General features: G+C 43.1%; 1 protein-coding gene across 5 annotated transcripts; it reads left to right on the top strand.

Moving 5' to 3' along the window:
- The first annotated feature begins 454 nt into the window (after positions 1-454).
- On the top strand, positions 455-22,087 carry snap91b (synaptosome associated protein 91b). Of its 5 annotated transcripts, none has more exons than XM_035616631.2 (23): positions 455-1,085; positions 1,212-1,502; positions 6,800-6,942; positions 7,378-7,453; positions 7,845-7,947; positions 8,077-8,170; positions 8,280-8,391; positions 8,483-8,589; positions 8,803-8,844; positions 9,512-9,585; positions 9,818-9,823; positions 10,401-10,413; positions 10,511-10,635; positions 10,919-10,992; positions 11,158-11,172; positions 11,714-11,884; positions 12,973-13,074; positions 15,444-15,509; positions 17,111-17,197; positions 18,133-18,194; positions 19,221-19,289; positions 19,379-19,493; positions 20,577-22,087. In XM_035616631.2, exons 2-22 carry the CDS (start codon positions 1,373-1,375, stop codon positions 19,463-19,465), a joined length of 1,758 nt encoding a protein of 585 aa, XP_035472524.2. In that variant the 5' UTR covers positions 455-1,085; positions 1,212-1,372; the 3' UTR covers positions 19,466-19,493; positions 20,577-22,087. The 5 variants fall into 5 exon arrangements, with proteins under 5 accessions (XP_035472524.2, XP_035472525.2, XP_035472526.2 ...); XM_035616632.2 differs by having other exon boundaries at positions 456-1,085; positions 17,126-17,197; XM_035616633.2 differs by having other exon boundaries at positions 457-1,085; positions 18,133-18,164.
- The last annotated feature ends 267 nt before the right edge of the window (positions 22,088-22,354 follow it).

Here is a 22,354-nt window from a genome sequence, read left to right as displayed (position 1 = left end):
TTCTGAGGAGCCCAGCCACGGCGACAATATGAGCATATGGCGCCTGCTGGTGTAGCTTAGCTTCTTACACGTGTGTTCTGTAATAAGTAGCATGTCCCTAATAGCCAAACAATTGAAAAAACGCTGTTCTACTGGGCACGTACAGTGTAAATCCCGTGGTGGTCTGTTTGTCCTTAGCTTTGAGGACTCACACTGTGGGCCAAACACACAGAGGACAGTGGAGATCTAACGTCCCAGTTGGCCATAACCACAGACCTCACCGTCTGTCCTCCTGCATGCCGTGCGTGCAAACCCTGGTGATGCAGAGCCCACACATGCAGCTGTGCATATAAACTACAGTCACGCTCGTATATTAACCCTTTTGCGCACCGCGATATGACCAATGTCGACTCCCCTTTAAGAGACGTGGGATGCGACGTGTGTCATCCAACCCTGTCCAAGCACCCGTCAGGGGGAGGAGACTCCAGATGGTCATATAGATAAGCCAAATAAATAACCAATTGACAGGGGGGAAGGAGAAAAAGGAAATTCCCCGTCTTGCCTTTTCCCTCTTCCTCGAGCATCTTGCGCTGCGCAGTGTTGGCGACACCACCGGGGAGCGGTGCGCATTTTCTCTCTCTCGCGCGAGGCGCATCTGAGGCGGCATTTCTGAGCCGAGGCGGACGCACCAGCAGTGAGGGGAGAAACGCCGCAATCTCACAACCGAGGGGACCATTGCGGGGTGTTTTTCTTACCTCCTCTTTTGTATCGCACCCACTGGGAAGGGAAAGGCACCCAAACCTGACGCAAACAGGATATTTGACCGGCCTGTGGACTGTTGATTTACGCCACTTTGCATTCCGCCATTTCTTCCAAAGACCTATCTATTGACCATCAGAGGAGCCTGGCTCTTGCAGCATCTTTTTTTCCCTCGCTCTCTCTCTCTCTCCATTGGTCCATTTTAGAAGTAATTGCCGCGGGGTGAGCGAGCAGCTTCCATCGCCGGTCGACGGTTACATAAGCGAGTGTCTTTAGCTGTCCAAGGTGCTGAACTGATCGGTCCGGACCTACAGCGGGACGAGCCGCGGGGGGATTCACAACCTTGCGTAAGTCTGCTCATGTCAGCGCGCACATCATCAACGTGATGCGAATATTACATGTATCCATTTGTCCAGCTCATCGTGTGTGTGTGTGTGTGTGTGTGTGTGTGTGTGTGTTTTCCGCCCACACAGAAGGTCACAGGCCTATCAGTCGGGAGAGAAGAGGAGAGCACGGGATCCGCTCACCGAACCACCGGGAAGCCGCTTGGGTCTCCATTAGTTGGCTTTCTTTTTCATCGCTCCGTGGTTGAGAGACGTTTCCCTGAGCTGGTCGATTCAGCGGAGGAGAGAAAATGTCGGGGCAAACGCTCACGGATCGCATCGCCGCTGCGCAGTACCAGCTAACGGGATCAGATATGGCCCGGGCTGTCTGCAAAGCCACTACTCACGAAGTGATGGCGCCCAAGAAGAAGCACCTGGACTGTGAGTACACCAGTCCCCTGCTCTGTTCCTGCTGCATTAGCTGCCGTGATGCGGTGCAACAGGCCCCGCACACCTCTCACGCATGCAGACACATGCACAGGCATAAGAGCCATTATGACTGGTCGTTTGTTAATTCCCTTTGCTTAAATGGGGTGTGGTGCCGTAATGAATTGATGCAGCCGTGGTGGAGACCCCTCTGTGTGTCAGCCTCCAGCAAAGATGATGGAGACTCAGCGGGAGAGGGAGTAAGACAGAGTGGAAGACGTCTTTCAAGAGGGACTGACAATTCAACCCGTGTCATTTATTTACGTGCTCATATGCAGTAATATGAACCTTTAATGCAACATAACTAATGAAGGGCCCACAAGTGGGATACTGGAGGGAGTTTGTGAATCGTGTGCACACATGCATTAATTTATAATCAAAATTCGCGGCTAACTTGCATCATATATAGGCCAGTAGGCCGGCAGACCATATATTCACAGCTGAATTGAATTATTAAACCTCACAGCTTTATTGACACATATACCAATGACAGTAGGGGCCACCTTATGACAAACCATGATTAATCACTGGCATCTACTGCAAATACTGAGTCAGACCAAAGCAGTGGCAAGGCACAGAATACAGATGGGGGTGGGTGGTCTTGTTGGCTCTGTGGCATCTGGTTTTATGTTTGCCTGTGTCCGTCTGTGTTTGGTCACTGGGCAGGTCTGGTCCTGTGTCTTGGGCAGGGACCTTATATCTCGTGATCCGCTCCCCTGCTGAATAATTTAATAATCAGCCAATGACTATCTTGCATTATTTACACAGCCAAAGGTGACAATGCTAATGCCAGAATGCACCGGAGACCATTGCTTCCTCTTTCTCTACTCTTCTCATGTGTTTGTTTTCTGTGTCTGTGTCTAACTTTGGTCAGTACTGACTTGGACTCGTGTAGCCGCTGATAAACGGAGGGATTTTTGTGTGCTTTATTTTCAAGCCAGTTCAACAATATATACATTACAACAGTATGCACATGCTGTCTTCCGAAAGGTTTTGAGTCTATGCTGTATCCATTTCTAGGGCAATTCAACAAGCTCCCTGTATGTAGGCCACTGTGCTGCTCTTGCACGTGTTTGTTGGCTTGAGGAATTTCCTTACCGAAAAAATCCCCCTGAATTTTTTTTCTACAGAGAACAACATCACTCATCTCACACCATAGAAACACACTCAAATGACAGTAAATATTGTATGTGTTGATATAGTTTTGGCTGAAAATACCAACAAGTAATTCAACAACTGCAGGCCAAGTGACTGAAATGATAAGCCACCTATCACTATGTAAGTTTTATTTGGCAACAGATACAACCTGTCGTATTTTTTTCCTTTGTAACATTGACACAGTGTCTGACCCTTGGGGTGGATGGGTGGGTAAGTGTTGTGGTGGTGTAGTGTGGTTGCCATGTCAACGGAGTGAGAGTGCCAGGAGATTGGACTGTAGTGACAGGTAGAGATTTTATGGGGCGAATGATAGGCCTGTAATCTCAGGAGGACAGTTGAGTATAATTAAGGACCATTGTTGTCTTTTAGTGTGAAATGTGAATGATGAGTAGCCTGCAGTTGGAGTGTGTGAATACAGGTGTTTCAAAATCTCAGGTACCCTTTGACCCCTGAGTAAATCTCCAAAGGCTTGATATGTATGCAGGATTTTGTTCTATCTTGAGAGCAATACCTAATTTTCTTTTGGTTCTGATGCCCATGCACAATTTGAGATGAGGCCCCCAGTGCACACAATAAATAAATCGCAGGGGTGTTATTGACTGTAAAACACCCTCTATTGAATTATATATTCTTGTTTATTCATTTTTATATTTCATGAAAAGAAAGCTGGAGGGCATATGTTACACATTTGAGGAGCAACATGTGGTCCACACAAGTGTTGAGAGTGTACAGTTTGTTCACCACCGAAGGCAATAGGCTCAAATTCATACGAGGTCTTTATTAATATACTGGATGCAGAAATGGCTGCGGTGAAGTATGGTGTGGCTGTGACTCACCGCGGCAGGAGCCACAGCTAGCATCTGTGTCTCGGAATGGGAAAATATGCTGGCTTTTCTTGCTGACAGTTAGCACAGTAGATGAGTCTCATGTCTGCATGGTGAGAAGCGCAGGCAGCTGCTGGTTAGATGATTGTGTTAGCTTCAGAAAGATAACTGCCAGTAAGATGTAGCTTTATATTCAGCATTTAGAAATCAGAATGGTACCAATCTTCACAGGCAAACAAGTATAGGCTAAGTTATTTATTTATTTAATTTAGTTACCACTTATTTAAGTGTTCCAGTCATGTCATTTACACTCTTAAGTCCACTGTATGAGTGTTCTGCAATTCCCTGGGTGCATTGGAATTCTGAATACAAAGTTAATGTCTTGTATGGTACCGTAACATTTGAAGCAGTTTTAGCTTTGTGCTTAGACAACTAACCGTTATACCACTTTGCGCCTTTAATGTGTTTACAATCTAATTTTACTGCTCACAGTTGGCTACAGTGAATGAGTGAACAAGGGAGTAATTATGAACACGTATAAAGGTGTAAATAGGTGTGAAACAACCTCAGACACTCTGTAAGGGTCAACAGCTTAGTGCCAACAGGAATTAGGCTATCAGGATAAATCTGCACATCAACCCAATGTTAACGTGTATGTTCTGTCCAATTTCATCTGGCCAATGGCTAATAGTAGAGTGGTTTATTGTGTAACAATCGATCACAATACGAGCAGAGTCACTGAATGACAAGGACATTGAAGAAACTACACACTTACACGGACTCAGTCAGACACAAACATACACTCATGCAGCACGAGGCCTCACAGTTCATTCTTAGACCTCTCAGTGGACCATGGATTACCGTAAGAGTCTTTATTTAGCTCAGCCAATCCTCATTAGACACACACACACACACACGCATGCACGCCTGCACGCACGCACACAGACACACACACACACACACACACACACACACACAAACACACACACACACACACACACACACACACACACACACACACACACACACACACACACACACACACACACACACACACACACACACACACACACACATGCATGTACATGATGTGTGAATGTTTCAGGTAATGATATCACTAGATTATAGCCTATGACATGACCCATATGGCAGCACATGAAACACCAGTAAACAGTTATTATCAAATATCTACATACACAATTATTAGGGGGTACTATGAGCTGAAAAGCTAAGAAGAAAAGGCGCTCTTTTCATGATGCTAATATGATCATTAACTTAAATGTCCTCATGACATGATAATTTCATATGATCACATTTCAGTTATTATTTCATCACCCTCTGTGTGTTGGGAAATCTTAATTTCACAGAGAAAAGAGGCTAAATGAGAGAATGAAAAAATAGAGTAAAATCATAGATAGTGGATGGAGATAATCAAAGATCTCAATGAGAGGGAGATTAGCTTTTAGTTAAAAAAGGCAAATTTGGGGAAGAGGTGTGGCAGAAAAGACTACAACATTTAAACAGTAATAGGAGCAATAGTATGACAACAGACTGATATTACTGCAGTCATCATTTAACTTAAAAGCGATAGACATCAGGAGAAAAAAAATTGTGCCACAAAGACAGATCCGTATTATTAAAGAAACGTTTAAAACGTAGAAAAGTTTAAAGTCGGTTGCCATTTATCGCCATTTTGATATATTGTTTACTCAGTTGTGTGCTAGGAAGATAGTTAAATAAATGTGAGTCATTATTCTCAGCAGCACGGGGGACAGAAAGCACATAATACCATCGATGTGACACAACGGTGTGTGGTACTTGTGCAGTGCGGGGGCTGAGCGGAGAGACCGTCACCATCGAAAGACTAGAACCAGTGATTAGTTATAATCTGTTTACAACCCCCCCCAAACACCCTCACCTTCCCAGCTTGCCACCCCTTTATGACCTTGAGCAGCCCATGGTCTAACTCTCATCTCTCTTCATTTTGTGCACATTCCTGTCAACATAACCGATTCTCAGCAGACTCCCCGCTGTTCTTCTGAGTGTCTGCTCTTTCTCTTCCTTCCTGTCATCACTTGCTCATCACCTAGACGCCGGTCTGGTGTACAGTTTGGTATCTACCTGCATGAGACAAGACCAAGGCCTGTTCAATACGGTGGCCTTCCTCTCCTTCCATTATTAGAGGGGCCTGCAAATATTTATCCTCCATGGACACAATCAGTTCTTGAGCTGCCAATGTCATGAGGGCAGGATAGGAAATGTAAACTAAATTGTTGTTTCTATGACCGAGTGAAACACATTTTTATTGTGTTGCAATTTCCAGCCTGAATGTTGCAGATTTTGTGAAAATGAGCACAGGTACAAAAAACTATGCTTTAGTAAAGAGCTGAAACCCTTATAGTCAATAATTCAGTGATAGTTGATCGACAGGAATTTCAGTGGCATTCATGTTTGAAATCTTTTTAAGATAAGTTGTCAGGCTTCAGTTTTCAAGTTCCAGCTTCTTCAAACTGAGTTTTGGTATATTTATCTGACGTTTTAAAGTCTCTGGCTGTTGAATGAAGTGGCATGTTTGACACAGAGAAAGAGGAAAAAGTAAATTATTTCTGCCGAACAGCAAGAAGAGAGTTTGGGAAATATTCCACATTTCTACTGAAAGAAAATGTGCCTAAAATAAAGTGAGAAAATATGTGTGTCTCACGTTCCTTTCTTTCATTCAAATTAATGAAATTGTAAATCAGTGTCTGAATCTCTATCAATAGTGTCCAAGCAAAGTGACATACCTGTAGAGGGATGTTTGCGTATTCACACCCCTCTGCTCCTGTACAGCTTGTGCTCCACTTAGAGCAGTAGTCCAGACACTCTACTGTTGGAGACCTCTCTGTCTGTCTGAGTGTCTGAACTGGGAACTCAGGGAGATGACAAAGCACTATTTTTACTTTCTCTCTCTCTCTCTGCATTGTCAGCATGTGCCGGTGTGTGTGTGTGTGTGTGTGTGTGTGTGTGTGTGTGTGTGTGTGTGTGTGTCTGTGTGGGCCTCATCAATTTGTATTTGCGTCAGGCCTTTCTCCCGACTTATTATTCCCACGGGTGTCTGGAGCAGCTCTGCAGTGAACATTTAACACTTAATCTGAAGTTTAATCAGAGCTGTTGCAACCATATGTACGCATTGGGCCAAAGATAAACTAACACTGCCGTTCGTCTTGCATACCAAATTGTATGAAACTTCTAAAAACCAGAAGTTTTTCTTTGTGACTGTGCACTTTGCAGACCTGGTGTCGGCCACCAACACCACCAACGTGAACATCCCTCAGATGGCTGACACGCTGTTCGAGCGGGCCACCAATGCCAGCTGGGTGGTCGTCTTCAAAGCCCTCACCACCTCTCATCACATGTGTGTCCATGGCAATGAGGTGAGCGAGCCTGATACAGACCAATCACATTTGGAGCAAACAAAGTTCAAGTTTGAATCCCATTTCATTTCAATTCTACAATATTAGATAAATATGACAGCTACAGTTAATTTGTTACCTGTTGCCTTTTGTCAGAGTAAATAAGGGCATTGGTTATGAGTGGGTTTTGTTATCATCGATACCCAAATGTGTAATAAAGGTGCTGGTAATTAACTGAGGTCACCACTTTGGAGAGCTGAAACTGGTCCTTTGAGTGTGATTGTGGTAAAGAGTCTTAGCTGCGACCACATTTTCTCAAACAAGTAAAATGTGTCCTTTGGGTCCTGTGTGCAAGGAGCCATTCTGTTGAATCCGATCCACTAAAAGCAAGAGTATGATGATGAAAACGTGTGAAAAAATGTGTTTGCTTCATTGTGTTTTCTGTCTCTTTCTCAGAGGTTCATTCAGTACTTGGCTTCTAGGACCTCCCTGTTCAACCTCAGCAACTTTATCGACAAAACTGGCTCTCACGGTAAGAACGAGCAAGTCTGATACTGTGGTATGTGCATGTGTGTATGTGTACATAATATACGTGCAGGGATTTGTAAAGATAAATGTATGACAAAAGTCAAATATGCAATTACAATTTGGCAATCAAATCCAAAAGTTCTTGTTTCAGCAAGAAGACACTTTTAACTGCAGTTTTCACTACCACAAGGTTCCCTTGGGCATATTATATGCATAAAAAATTAAATTTGGTTGGCATTATGTCCCTCTCAACAGTCAGATTAGAAGTAATTTCTCGAGGGCTGTCCTGGGACAAAGGAAACTTACAAAAAATGTATTTAAATTTGCTGTCCTCCTTTTTCTGTTTTTTTTTCTGAGCACTCTCTGACATGTTGCAAATGTATTTTTCTATGAAGGCTATGACATGTCTACATTCATCAGACGATATGGACGATACCTGAATGAGAAAGCCTTCGCCTACCGCCAGATGGCTTTTGATTTCACCAGAGTCAAGAAAGGGTACGTTAACCACGGTCGTCATGGTCTGTGCTGAGAGTTCAAGGGCATTTTTTCATATACTATCACTTAATATGATATACGTCCAATGAATTTTCTTACCTGTGTGGACTGTCTAATCTTCTTTCTCAGTGCTGAGGGCGTGATGAGGACCATGACCACTGAGAAGCTGTTGAAAGGCATGCCTGTCCTGCAGACTCAGATTGACACACTTCTGGAGTTTGATGTGAGTCGGACTTTGGCTGGATTTTTTATTTTACTTAACAGAATTGCAAGGTGGAGTTATTTTCTGTGATCTGAACGTCGCCTCTCATCTCTCTCCAACCTCCTCTCAGGTTCATCCCAAGGAGCTGAATAATGGCATCATCAATGCTGCATTTCTGCTTCTCTTCAAGGACCTGGTCAAACTGTTTGCTTCCTACAACGATGGCATCATCAACCTATTAGGTCAGCGCATTCCACGAGCACCTCTCTTGCTTCGCACCTCAAAGATCACGATGAATCTGAGCCTAGAAAATCTCTTGTGTTCCTTACACAGAGAAATACTTCAAGATGAAGAAGAGTGACTGCAAGGAGGCCTTGGAGATCTACAAGAGGTTCCTGACCAGGGTGACAAAGATTGGGGAATTCATGAAGCTGGCTGAGGTAGGAGAGTCCTCAACATTACAGTCACAATGACGTATGATTTTGAACTATTTTTATCCAAAGGGCTTTGAATCAGGAGCAGCTGGACTTGGTTGTAGATTCTTGAAGAATCTACAACCAAGTCCAGCTGCTCCTGATTCAGTTCCCTTCGGATAACTATGACCTTGATGAATGAGAATCTCCACAGATACTTCCCTTTTGTCCTTTCAACAGACTGTTGGAGTTGAGAAAAATGACATTCCTGACATCAACTACGTGAGTAAACACATGTCAGGGCTCTGTTTTCTGTTTGTACTGTGGAAGGATTGGGACCAAGAATATTATACACATAAATGCCAAACACACGCACACACACACACAAACACACACACACACACACACACACACACACACACACACACACACACACACACACACACACACACACACACACACACCACACAAATGCAACACACAGAAGCAACCATGTCTCACCCACCACCATCTCCCCCCCACCCAGTGTCTCCACCCGGGTGTGGTGGTGGATCTAGCAGACTCAGATGACGAAGACAGTCCTTTTAAGCCTCTGGAGGACCTGGTAACCACGGGAACTGGGGGTGCCCTGGTTGAGCGTGTGTGTGTTCGCGGGATGGAGTGTCAGCATGTTGATCCAAATTTAATTTGACAAACACATCAGGCACAAAAATCTCACACGTGTGTGTGTGTGTGTGTGTGTGTGTGTGTGTGTGTGTGTGTGTGAATGTACATGCATGCGGGTATTGCAGTGAGATTTTCCAAAGCCCTGTTACTCTCAACGCTTTAACACTTTTTTTCCTCTGGAAATAGAAATACATGGACTGAGTCATTCTCAGTCCATGTTATTCTCAGGAGACATGTCGAGAGGGTCATTTATTGATTAGTCTAGTTTTGATTTCTTTGTCAGGCTCCCAGCAGCATCCTGGAGTCTCTGGAAACACACATGAATGGTCTGGAGGATACAAAGGGCGGAAAGAAGGGGTAAGGAAGAATTAAATGATATATATTTTTTAATTTCAATTCGGTGCTTCTTATTCTCAGTTTGGTAACCAGATAAGAAACAGTTGTAAATGAGGCTGACATTGGAGAAAATCGTATCACTACAAAACCAAGAGAAATGTTGAAAACAGACCCATACAGGTGCTACATTCCTATAATTTCTGTTAACCCCTCCTCTCTTTTATCCCCTTTTATGTTCATTTGGAATCACCAGTGAAGGGTGAGCATACACCATATGTTTTGTTTGGAGCTCATTAACAACTTAGAAAACTGTGTATTTATTGCCCCCCCCCCCCCCCCCCCCACCCCCCAAGGTAAACATACACATCATTCGGATGTGTATGTGCGGATCACAGTATGAAGGTGCGGATCACAGTATGAATGTGATCTCCATGTGAACGGACACATTGTGCGCATCATGCACCACAAACTTGGTTCACGTGTGGAAATGTGTGTATTGTGTAATGTACATTTTTTGTCAAAACAGTAAGTCACCACATGTGTGTTCACATCCTGCCATGCAATGTGATATGAAGGGATTTGTTCCAAAGTTAAAACGCTTTGTTGCACAAAGTTTGCTAGATTATCGAGCATTTTTGACAATTGGTTGCTTCAGAAGATTGTGTATGCATCAGACATATAATATATTACTTTGGAATTTAACTTTTCATATGATCACATATGATACAATCTGTCTATCGTATGTGTTTAGACGTAATAGATCCATCAAATAGTTTTCAGTCTATATCACACAGATGTGTCTTAAGCACTCACCCCCTTCTCTTCCACTCTTTCAGGTCTCCAACAAAGGTAAGATACACGTGGGATGTATTCTTTCTTTTTTTTTTTTGCCAAGCTCCAGTCTGACGAACACCACTGAAACGGGGCTTCCCTGTCCGTTTTCCAGGGATCTCCGACAAACAACGTGTCTCCAACATCGACTCCAGCCAAATCTTCGAACGCCGTTCCCACACTGCAGCCTCCTCCCGGGGAGAACGCTGCTGGTGCTGCTGCTCCGGAGCCAGCCGAAGAGTAAGTGTCTGTTTCCTGTAACCTCTCTGTGTTCGCATGCTACACCTTGCTGCAACAACATTTTTTTTAAATGAATGTTTATATATGGTCCTACAACGTCTAAAAGAACAACACAAAAGAGTTAATTTTGTAGCTGTGGATAATGTCTTGGGTCTTTTGGGTGATTTATTTACCTCCAATACTTTGGTTTATGACCAAATGAATCAAGCAGATTGGGGTGGTTAGAACTACAGGAGGTAAAAACATTACATCTCTCTCTCTCTATTTCTGCCCAATTCTCCAGTTCCTTGTTGGACCTGGATCCACTGTCCTCCATGGGTCCCTCAGCAGCATCAGCTGCCCCCACATCTTGGGGAGGTAAGTCTCCCCTTTCATGTCAAATCCCATTCATTTACAGTGTATATTCAATTCTCTCCTGATAGCTGAGTTTGTCATTTGAGATTCTTATATTTATATTGATCTGGAACTAACACAACTAAATTGAATCAAATATGCCTTTCTCCTTGTTCTTTGCTGCAATAGACCTTCTCGGATCAGGTGCGTGTTACTCTATTCTTCACTTCACTTCCAAACCACAAAAGAATTAATTTTCTTGTTCAACAAACATTATTTTGTCGTTGAGGTGGTGTGTGAACAACGTCAATTTCCTAATCCAAACAGAGTTTTCCGATAGACATGAATGTACCAGTGTGACATTGTTACCTCCCTGTTTGTCTCCTCAAGCTGTTCTCTTTAGGCTGAGTAGTGTCTTTGTCTCTCTCTGCCTTCCCTCTCCTCCCTCCCTCCCTCCCTCCACATACTCCATTGTCTGTTTTTGGTTTTCAATGGGGGCTATTTTGGTTGGGTTTTTTTTTTTATTGGTTGATTATGACGGGATGGTGTTGGATAATTTTGCAACTTTAATTTCAATTCCAAATCACCTTAATTGGGTTTGATTTGAATTTGACCTTTGTTTTGGCTTGTTTTTGGTCACTGTCTATTTGAACGGCGACTCAACTGGTTATTTTTATTGCTTTATTTGGGGTTTATTTTGGTGCCTTTCTTTTGGGGATTTTGAACGCCCCATTGGTGCTCGCAGAAATGGGCGATTCCTTGCTATCCGAACCCACCCTCACAGCAGAGCCCACCCCCTCCTCTGCAGCAGCAACGCCCACTCCTGCAGCGGCAGAACCCGGAGTCTCTCTAGCTCCTCCCACTAGCACAGCAGCTGCCACCTCCCCTGGCGCCGCCAATATGGATCTGTTGGGAGGTCAGTGAGCTTCCAGAAAATTCTCTACGAAAGAATCACTCTGGGAAGCTCAACCCTAAAAACCATCATGCAATACGATAACACAGACATGCATGTCCAAACACAGACAGTATGTACATGCTGATTTATCCGTGGTACTGTTTTTATCTTGGAAGCAAAGTTGTATCATCAATAAATATCTTAGTTATTATGAAATAATCATATGAATAATATGTGTACAATGAAAGAATGAACTAATTAAGCATATTTAAATGATGTAAAAAGTCAATCACTATAGTCTATATTCAACTCAATATTTAGTTTCTCAAATTTTGAAAATGTCAACTGAAAAAGTTGCATAAGATAAAAGTGTCACTGGGGAAAAATGTTGGTTGATATAAGCAACCTTTTTCTGAAAAGGGCACAAAAATTATTCCCAAAATGTTACTGTGAAAGTTACAGTGATTAAATAAGATTTAATAATGAGTTGACTAAAATAATTCCTTCAATAATGTCACAAATTGTTAGGTTGTTCATTACAATTTTGTATTTTATGATCAATTATTATTCATTTAATGAAATCAATGGGACTGAAAAAATACTGTAGATCCTGCAGGATAATAATATACACAATCTCACACAATTTCATTTTCCACTACACACGCAAACAGAGTTTCACATACTGCTTGCACATAAACATAATGCCACACTCATTCTCCACATGCGTCCTGTTTGATAGTCCGACATGCTTTTCTTTGACCTCAATGAAAAGCAATTCTATCAAACCCTGTCACGTGGCTACAGCTACAGCTGGGAGCTGTAAACACTTGTAGATTTCAGGCTTATATTCTGCTCTTGGTGCACTAAACTCTTCCTCGCAGTACTGCCTCCTGTCTGTATTCCCATTTGTCCATTCACCTGTCAGTCATTAATGTCACATGCTGATCACTTAGTTTTCTCCTTAAAAACTGCAATCTTATCTCTATTTTCCTGGTGTTCCTCTTCCTCCTAATGTTTCTCAAATCCTTATTTTCTCTATTCATCTTTATTTCTGTCTCTGTCTCTCTGGGCGTCTCCGTCCTCCGCTGGGGTTTTTATGTGAACCTCAGATGCCTTTGCAACACCCGCCCCCGAGGCCTCCGCAGCAGCAGCAGCAGCAGCCGAAGGCGGGGCCGCAGCCACGTCTGCCCCGGCCGCCAACGCTGGAGCTGGTGGGTGACTGAGAATCTGTTTGTGTGAGTGAGTGAGTGAGTGAGTGAGTCTGTGTTTGAGTCAGTGGTGGAAAGTAGAAGTGCTGTTGGGTGGATTTTGTTACCTTTGGAGGGAAACATAATAACCGCTTCCCCTTGTTTCAACACTGCAAACTGAGGGAGCGGAGTGCAAGTGCGGCTAACATCACAGTCTGCTCACCTAACTCTCAACTAATTTACAAAAAAAAGTTATTAATTTAAATACATTTAGCTGACTGTATTGTTCTTTTACTTATGCAAAATCTAAAATGAAGGACTGTTGTGTTGTTGGTCTCAAGTCAAGTTTCCCTATTCATTACTGCTGGTGTCTGGAGAGTGCTACCGTTGTTACCATGGCAATTGAGGACAATGCTCTTACTCGCCTCTTATCTTTTGGCATCAGAAGATTTGTGCTTTTTCTGTTATTGGAGATGGTTGCCCGCGGCAGTTGGTGGTTTTGGTTACGGTTGAGTTGTGGTTTTGTTCCCTTAGGTTTATTTCCTGTGAAGGACTCGCTTCACCAGCGTGTTGGAGCTCTGCACATTTCCCCCTCCTGTCATTCCTCTCATATGCTTTTTCATGTCTCTCTCCTCCTCTTTCATGAGTATAGCAGTGTTTTCATCATCATCATCACATGACACATGCCCTGATTTGCATCAAACAGACTGTCTCACCTTTCACCTACCTCTTCATGTGTCACCCCATCCCACCTCTTCCCTAAAGACCCCTTCGCTCCCTCAGACGGTGCCATCAACGCGGCATCTCCAGGTGTAGACCTTTTCAGCATGATGACAGTGGAGAGTAACAACCCGGGTAGTTCTCTGGAGGCCTGTTTTAGCTCGGCGGCGCCCCTGCCTTCCCCCTCCCCTTCCCCTTCACCGCTCTTCGCCTCCACATGCAGCACCATCACCACCACTGCAACCATTTCAGCTCCCGTAGCCCCCAGCTCCGCCGCCAACCCATCGACTGACCTTTTAAGCGGTAAATGTTAGAGATTTGAATGGTTTGATACTTGTCATATTGACTGGCATCTTCCTGACTCTCTAATCTGCCTGCCACCCTCTCCGCTCTCCTCTCATCACCCCTCTTTTGTTATCTTCATTGATTTCATCAGGCTAATGTGCACATATTGAAGACCTCTTTCATTTCAACTTGGCTGCATTGTGTGAACATCACCACCATTTTAAAGCATTTGTAAATTTGAATATTCCCGTCTCTGGGTGCGCACGTGTTTGCAGATCTCTTTGATTCCATGCCAGACACGAGTTTCACCAAAGCAGACCCCGCTCTCAGTGTTGACTTGTTTACAGCAGGTATATTGCATCCAGTCTGCCATCTCACGTGTGCTCCTACTCTCATATCCTGTCTTGCCGTGTCTGTTTTCCCCCCCAGCTTTGTCCTTGGCTTTGATAAGGGAAGAAAAAACAAAAGAACAAAATGAGACTGCTCTCTTACGGTTCAGCTATGCTAGCTGTCTGAAACGTTTACTAAATCACTCTGACCCCCGCACCCATTCCAGAATGTACCGCGTGCGCTGCATTTGCAGTTGATAAATGTGCCGTGTAATGAATCACTGTCAATAGTTTGTGTGCAGTTGTGCGAGTGTGTCATGGGCTCTAAACACCATCTCCCCCTTGCCCTCCCCAGCAGATGTGTTCATCTCCCCTGCCCCCATCCTTTCCTCCGCACCCCCGTTCAAAACTGACACGGGAGCCATCATGAACCTGTTTGGTGGTGGGTAACTCACATGACTGCCTGCTGTCGCTCTTGTCTCCCATGTTCATGAAAGCATCATCAAAGAAGAGGAGGACATAAAGGAAAACATATGAGATTGATATTATCACAGGGATCTTTTTCCTTTATGGTTATAATATGGAGATTGTTGCTGCTTTTGTGTTATCAATTTCTACGTGTAGATTGTGTGTACAGAAATATGACAAGCAAATGAAGCTTGGTCATAAAATAATCCAATTATTCATGAGAGACGATCAATGACATTGGCTCAGGAGTTTTTAGCTATTTCTTCCATGCCTGTACTGGAGTGATAAACAGAACTATGAGCATATGAACGTATGAGTGTCTGTGGACAATTTTCTGTGACTGTTGAATCAGTATGACATTGAGATAAGATGTGTTTATGATTTCCCAGTTTTGCTAAAACATGAATGTGATTCTATGTCCCTGCAGCCTTCCTCTCTAATTCCACAAACCTTTGTTTGTGCATTACCAGTGTGAAGCTGGAGGCTGATTAATACCCCTTCTTTGCCCTTATGCTGCAATGGATATGGCTCAACCCACTTTGACCTGGCATGGTTTGGTTTGGTATGTATTGACCTGCGTTGACCTGCCAGAGTCCACAGGAGGAGACGCCGCAGCCGCTGCTGCCCCTGCTGCCCCCGGTGCTGAACTCATGTCAGGTAAAAAAAACAACTAAATGTGAGGCGTCAGCATGCATGTATGTGTGCCCTGTCGAGGGCCATACCGACATTTCACATATTTCCATTTCACTGAAACACACTGCCGATATTGTTAACTCATTAGTAATGGCATGCTGCCTTGCTGTCCATCTCTTCATCTGTCCTAAAGTGGTAGATTTGTTGACTTCTTTCATTCGATTGGTAACAAGATGGATATAAGGTGGCTACAGTTTTGATTATATTTGGGTATGGTTAAGGAAGTAGTTCAAATGACACTCATTCACATATTGTTTGTGTAGTTTTTTTGTTTTTGCTTGACCACTGATGGTTGTTGGTTCAGTGTCAAAGTAAAGTCTTTTTGAGTCCTAAGGATTTGTACTTTGTCCATATATGTTGTTTTAGCACCATCATTGCATCACCTGTTGTTAGTCTTCTGGGAAGACTGCCTGGTCTTTCCCACATTATGGGACTGTTCAACTGGTAACCATGGTAACGGTAACCTTTGCAATATGGGTTCTGCTTACCCGGTTCCTGGTCATCTCCCATCCTGTGCCACTGGTCTCCATGTTATGTAACTGATGGTCTGCAATACTACTGCTTTTAGGCGTAACTCTCTCTTTCCTCCTTCTCTCTATCATTTGTGCAATAACTTCTCATTGTTTCACTGTCACCCGCACCTTTCAAACCTCACTGCATTTTTTTCTCTCTCTCTCTGGCATCTCTGCTTTTTACTTTCATCTCTTTCTCCCTCTCTCTCTCTCTCTCTCTCTCTCTCTTTCCGTCTGGCTATTGGGCTGGCTCATTGCTTGCTTCCTGCCATTTGATTGGGTGAGTTTCCTTGCTCTTTAACTCGCTAATTTCCCACAGTGCACTGCTGCATTGCGGTGGTGTAAGACATGCTCAGCTGCACTGTCCCTTCCGCCAGATATGCGATGGTTACAAAGTAACTGTGAAGTAGCAGCATTGTGTAGTGCCTCTGTAGCATTTAACCCTGCATCATTTTAGCTGCAGTGCTTCTGCCCTGCTGCATTCACACACACACACATAGAATGAAAACCTAAAAATAATTCACATTTATCCCATCACTAATCACGTACTCCTGCCACTGTGTAGGATACTATGATTCTTAGATATAGCACTGTTTGTCACATATTTGGTAACAAATTCATATCCATATTTATCCCTGACACTTACAGTATAATTACTGTTGGATTACTTAATATTTTCTGATTGGAAATTACATTAGTAGTAAGGAAATACGTCTCCTGCAGCAGATATGACTATATCAAATACTGCTGCCATTTGACTTGCAGTCTGTACTGTATATAGATACTGTACTAAAATGACAAAACATGTTTTGATATGAATATAATTCATATAGTATACACATTATTTAACAATGTTAACTTCACATTACAGTGCTCCTCTCCTCTCTCTGTTGTCATGGAGACACCTATTGGTTGTCATGGTAATCCTCAGCAGTATGATGGTCTGCTGCTGAGTGTGAAGATAGCTTGCATTGAAGGATGCTAATATTTCCCTCCGTCTCCCCCCACCTCCGTCCTTGCCACAACCCCACCCTCGTTCCACCCCTCCTGTAGTATTTGACGGACTAGGGGATGTAATGAAGCCCACTGTGACCCCTCAAGCAGGCGATGTTGACACCTCTATGGCTAACATGGCAAGTAGTAAGTAGTCCTTTAGGTTAATTGATGCAATATCACTGATGCTGATTGAAATGAATTGTTAAGCATTTTGAGAAATTAATTTTAAAAAAGAAAGAAAAAAGAGTAGGGTGAGAAGATTAAAACCAATCTCATGTCCAGGCATTAAATATGGATTCAGGGCAGGGTGGTGATTAGCTTAGCATAGCAACTGGTGGATTCTGCTGGCTTGACTTTGTTCTAAAATGTACCAATAATCACATCCAAAGCTAACAAATAAACATTTTTAGTCACGGTAGCGTCGTCGCTCAAAGGAAGACAATGTTGCTCTGTTGGTCTGCCACTCCAACGCTGTGAAATGTGTCATCAGCTGTTTCTTGGATTGCTACACATTCATATTTTCCTTAGCATTAATTTGAAATTAAATTCGATGATACATTTAGTTTTTATTTAGTATCATCATCCGGTCAAATTTTTCATTTTTTCAACATAGTTTTCATCTCTCTCTGGGGCTCCAGCAAGAACAGGGTGAGCGGTGTCGGACCACTCGTCTGATTGGCTGAAGCATGGTCAGGCCAGCCATGCCAACCACCAGCTTGGTAATAGTAATACTCACCGGTAAATGCAAATGGCGATGGGCAGTCAGCGCTGAAATGAGCCAAACAGACGGGCGAGGTCGGTCTGAAATTACATATTAGACATATTAGATTATAAACAATATGTCAAGTCTTTATGCTAAGCTACACAAAACTAATTCTTTCCTGGCTCGAGCTCCATACTAAACTAAGACGTGACTGGTATCGATCTTCTCCTCAAACTCTCAGAAATCATTTTTCCCAAAATGTAGAACTGCTGCTTTTATTCACTTTGTCCTTATATCTTATGTGCTTATAACCATGTCTGTAAATGAAAACAGTGATTTTGCAGTACCTCTCTCTCTCTCTTTCTCCTTGTCTCAGATCTCACAATGGGAACCACAGCAGCCCCTCAGGTAGCTCCCCCCAGCTGGGGTGCTCCCATGGTAAATGTTGTCTGTGTCTTATAGCATGGAGTGGAGCCGCATGGCAGCGACAGACAGGGCATACCTGTAGCAGCAATCAAAAAGCATTGCCTTCATCTGGCTCTCCAGGTTCCAGGGCCACTCACTGAGCTAGGAAACGGAGAGGTGTGGGCGTTAAAGCAACAAAACAAGACGTGACAACCCTAATTTATTTAAGTGACACATCTCATCTCTAACATAGCACTTGCACCGGCGGTAAATGTATAGAAAACTATCAAAAGCAAGGGCAGATATTTAGATTACAGCTATGACATGCAGTCTGGTCCGTAAATCTTTTTGAGATTTCTGGAATTTCTACTGGAGAGTGATGAAGCGGCAAATGACAGTGTCAAACTGACACGTCATCGCTTGGAAACAGCTTCTTCTTTTGAGTAAATATTTTCAAGACACCTGTTTCTTCTCCGTCAACACATTTGCTTCTTCTGGATATTTTGGTCGTCTTTTTGGCAACAGTACACTCATCTGAAGGCAGCTTGCAGCAAGCTCCCCCTCTGCACTTTAAATCATTGTGCATGTGTGAATATAGGACACAAACTCGTAGGTCAAGTCAGGGTTTTTGTTGTGTCACGTCTGTCTATGTCTGGTGTGTGCTGGTCCGTTTCTGTTTGTTACCACCATTACTTTTGTTTGTCGCTAGAAAACATTTTAGCATTGTGTACTGTTTTTTGTTTTTCATTTTTGCCGTGTGTATACATGTGCCTTGTGTGTGTCTGTCCTGTGTTGTAACACCCCAACTCCTCCCCTCTCCTCCCCTCCCCTCCCTACGTTTAGACCATACCAATGGGTGTCCCTTCTTTTATGGGGACTTACCCCAGCTTCAGCATGGTAAGACCACCAGTCCGGTCCAGTAATGTTCCTTCACTTGTCTGGACATTACTGGACAATGATGGACAATGACCCCCTTTAGGTGGCCCTCACTCCCCTCAGAAGGGGGCGACGTTATGTCTCATTGTCTCTTTCTTTCACTTTTGTCTGTCTCCATGTAAGGCCGGAGCTCCCATGATGCCCATGGTGAGGCCAGGTTTCCCAGCCACCGGAGCATCTCCCGGTGCACCGGTAACGCTCTCATTCTTAAATAGACTATACACACATTCATGACTCTGCTATTAAAGAAGTTTAAGTTCTGAAAGTACATGTGTCTGCAGATGTCTCCCGGAATGGCACAGAGCCCCAGGAAGCCTCAACCACCCAGGAACGCTCTGGATGACCTCAATATTAAAGACTTCATGTAGACCGACTGACCCCAAAAGAAAAAACAAGGTACACATGATGTCTCTTCACATGGGGTACGGGTTATGGGAGCCATGTTTGATGCTGCAGTCATGCCTAGCTGACATGTTCGTCCAGTGGCTGATTAAAAGGACTGACGTTTCTTGTTAAATACCGGATATCATCTTTGGGCCTTTACAAATACAACAGTAAAACACCAAAAGAAGGGAAATGTTCTATTTGGTTGAACTGCTTACAATTCCACGTCCACACTAAAGCTATAACCTGTGACGGATGTGACATAGACATCTTGTTTTTAAACAGAAACACTAACTACTCAAAAATAGTGACTTGATGTATTTATATAGCTCTTTTCTACTCTTATCAACCACTCAAAGCGCTTTACAGTACAGGGCTAATTCAACCATTCACATGACTATAGTATACAAAGTGCTTTTTCTATCACACACCACGCATACACTGCTGGCACAGCTCTCAGAGGCAATTGAGGGGTTCATGTCTTGCCCAAGGACACTTCAGCACACGGACCGGAGGAGTCAGGGAGCGAACATTCTGGTTAGTGGATAGCCACTCTACGTCCTAAGCCACAGCTGCCCAAGTCTGAGAGAATAGTCTCTGTGATGTCGTCAGAGCTCACTCAGCTCTGTATTATACACTGCACCTGTGGAAATAGAAAGATGTCAGGCTGTGGGGGAAAGGAAGGGAAAACACTACTGGTTGCATTATGGGAAATGTAGGATCCGTCATTTTCTAAACTTGACCCTTACTAAAGGATAAAATATTTCTGCCCCTCCTGCTTCTTCTGTTTTGACCAGTCCTGTCCCTTGCAAGTCTCCCCACCTCATGGAAGTGGAACAACACATTTCTGGACTGCAGGAATCACTGTGTATAGTGTCATGTGTTGCAGTTCAACTGATAAGGACAGCGAATGCTTTAGCAGCTGGACTGACGCACAACTGAGGCATTGCATTTTTGTGATTGTGTTTTTTTAATGAAGCACCTAATGTAGCCCATTGGGACTCCAACTTTATTAGATCTCACCTATTTTTACTGAGAGCACTTGTTTTAATGAAGTCTCCATCCTTACCTCTCTCTGCCTCCCTGGCCTTGTAGGTTTATTGTATCTGGAGCTCCGTGGAAGTGGAAGTCTGCACTTCCCCACTGCCTCCCCTCAGTCATGCCCCAGCCCCTTCAGCCAACCAGCCATCACATCCATGATCTTCGCCCTCTGACCTCCCACCAGCCACGACCCATAAAAAAAACAAACTCCGCCCTCCTTATCTAATGTTGTAGCACAACTGTGAATGTGAACCCTAGATACAGAAAACAAAATTCAGTTTATGTGTGTGGGTGTGCGTGTAATTCAGTGTTAAACTTTACTTAATATACCACTGGAAAAAATGAACAAAAAAAATGTTAAATGTGTATTTAGATTCATTCTGGATATCTGCATATCAGCTGACTTGGAATGGTGGAAATGTGTTGGTTTCTTTGCGCATCTCCCAGATGAGGACTGTGTTGTTAAATGTGGACTGTGTTCGGTGTGTGTAACTTCACTGGCCAACCCCTACTCCCACTCCTTCACCCATGTCGTCCAAACTAATACTGAGCTATGTTTATGTCATTGAAGACTTGGTTGTTCCTATATCTGCTTGGCCATCCATCCTCCTACGGTACCTGTATGTTTTTTGGAGAACTATTTCTTGATCAAAATGAACCTGAAAAAAAACTTGCATTCCAAATCTGGACTTATCGCTGAACACATCAAACGGTGTTCGGTTTTATTTTTACTTTTATCGTTTTGTAGGGATTGTATGAACATACAAAAAATTTGTGAAATGTGTTCAAATTGACATATGCATTTTAGACTATTTTAGATGATAGATTATACATATTTTCTTTATTTTGAGAGAGTAAAAATGTATCATATATTTTTAGTTATGTCAAATGATATGGTTGGAAAAAAGGCAAGTAGACTCAAACTTTTCCCTCCTTTGTACATAACCTCAATCTGTAGTCAGTATTGAATGGAAACTTTGCCCTGAGTGTTTACTGGTGCGCCCTCTGCTGGTGTGGCGTGATACTGCATTTTTAGCGCTCAACTGGTCAATTTGGGATGAATTCTGCATCATGCTCTCAAAGAGCACCTTTCCTAATCTCAGTCTCCACAAAAGTTGACTTAATTTTAGGGTGGAAATCAAAGACACAAGTAAGCATCTCTAGTTTTGATTGGAATGTGACCTCAGTCCTCTTTGAGTCATTTGTGACGCTGCAGTGGTCGGTACATTGGTTCATACACTGTCACTGGAAGTCTTGGGGACTCTCTCTGTGAAGTACTCAAGTATACGCTGGATGTTCTGTGTGTTGTTTATTTCCAAAAGTGACTGTATCTTAATCCATTGTGGCATTAACAAAGTGTTGAAAGAAAAATAAAGATGATTATGACACGTACAAATTTAAAAGAATGTGGGTAAATAATGTTTGCTAAGTATTCGTATGAAGGCTGTGATGGTTTTTTATTTTATTTTATTATTCATTTTGGGTCACTGTGGACGGCATCGCCCTCCCCCAACCCCACCTGCATGTGAGTCCAAATGAGATGCAATAAAAGACAAATACACTGATCCAAACAATCCTCACGCCTCATCACTCATCTCTGGTCTGATTTTATCAACTTGATGTTTAAAAATGTAGTGTTTTAATTTGTTATATATCATGAAATATAACACAAAACAATGGACATTACTTGCTTTTATACATCTGTCAATAAACAGACACACACACACACACACACACACACACACACAATGAAAGATAAATCTATTCTAATAAAACATGAAAAAGCTGAGGATGTGATGACTAGGCTCATTTATATAGATATATACACACAC

The sequence above is a fragment of the Scophthalmus maximus genome, chromosome 18, assembly GCF_022379125.1.
Source record: "Scophthalmus maximus strain ysfricsl-2021 chromosome 18, ASM2237912v1, whole genome shotgun sequence".
Taxonomy (NCBI): domain Eukaryota; kingdom Metazoa; phylum Chordata; class Actinopteri; order Pleuronectiformes; family Scophthalmidae; genus Scophthalmus; species Scophthalmus maximus.
This window is presented reverse-complemented; position numbering and strand designations above follow the sequence as displayed.

Excerpts from the sequence above, each read along its gene's own strand:
- snap91b (XM_035616631.2), top strand. The coding sequence starts at position 1,373 with ATGTCGGGGCAAACGCTCACGGATCGCATCGCCGCTGCGCAGTACCAG. Across the intron at positions 6,943-7,377 it reads TGTGTGTCCATGGCAATGAG|AGGTTCATTCAGTACTTGGC; the intron begins GTGAGCGAGCCT and ends TCTCTTTCTCAG. Across the intron at positions 18,195-19,220 it reads CCAGCTGGGGTGCTCCCATG|GCCGGAGCTCCCATGATGCC; the intron begins GTAAATGTTGTC and ends TCTCCATGTAAG.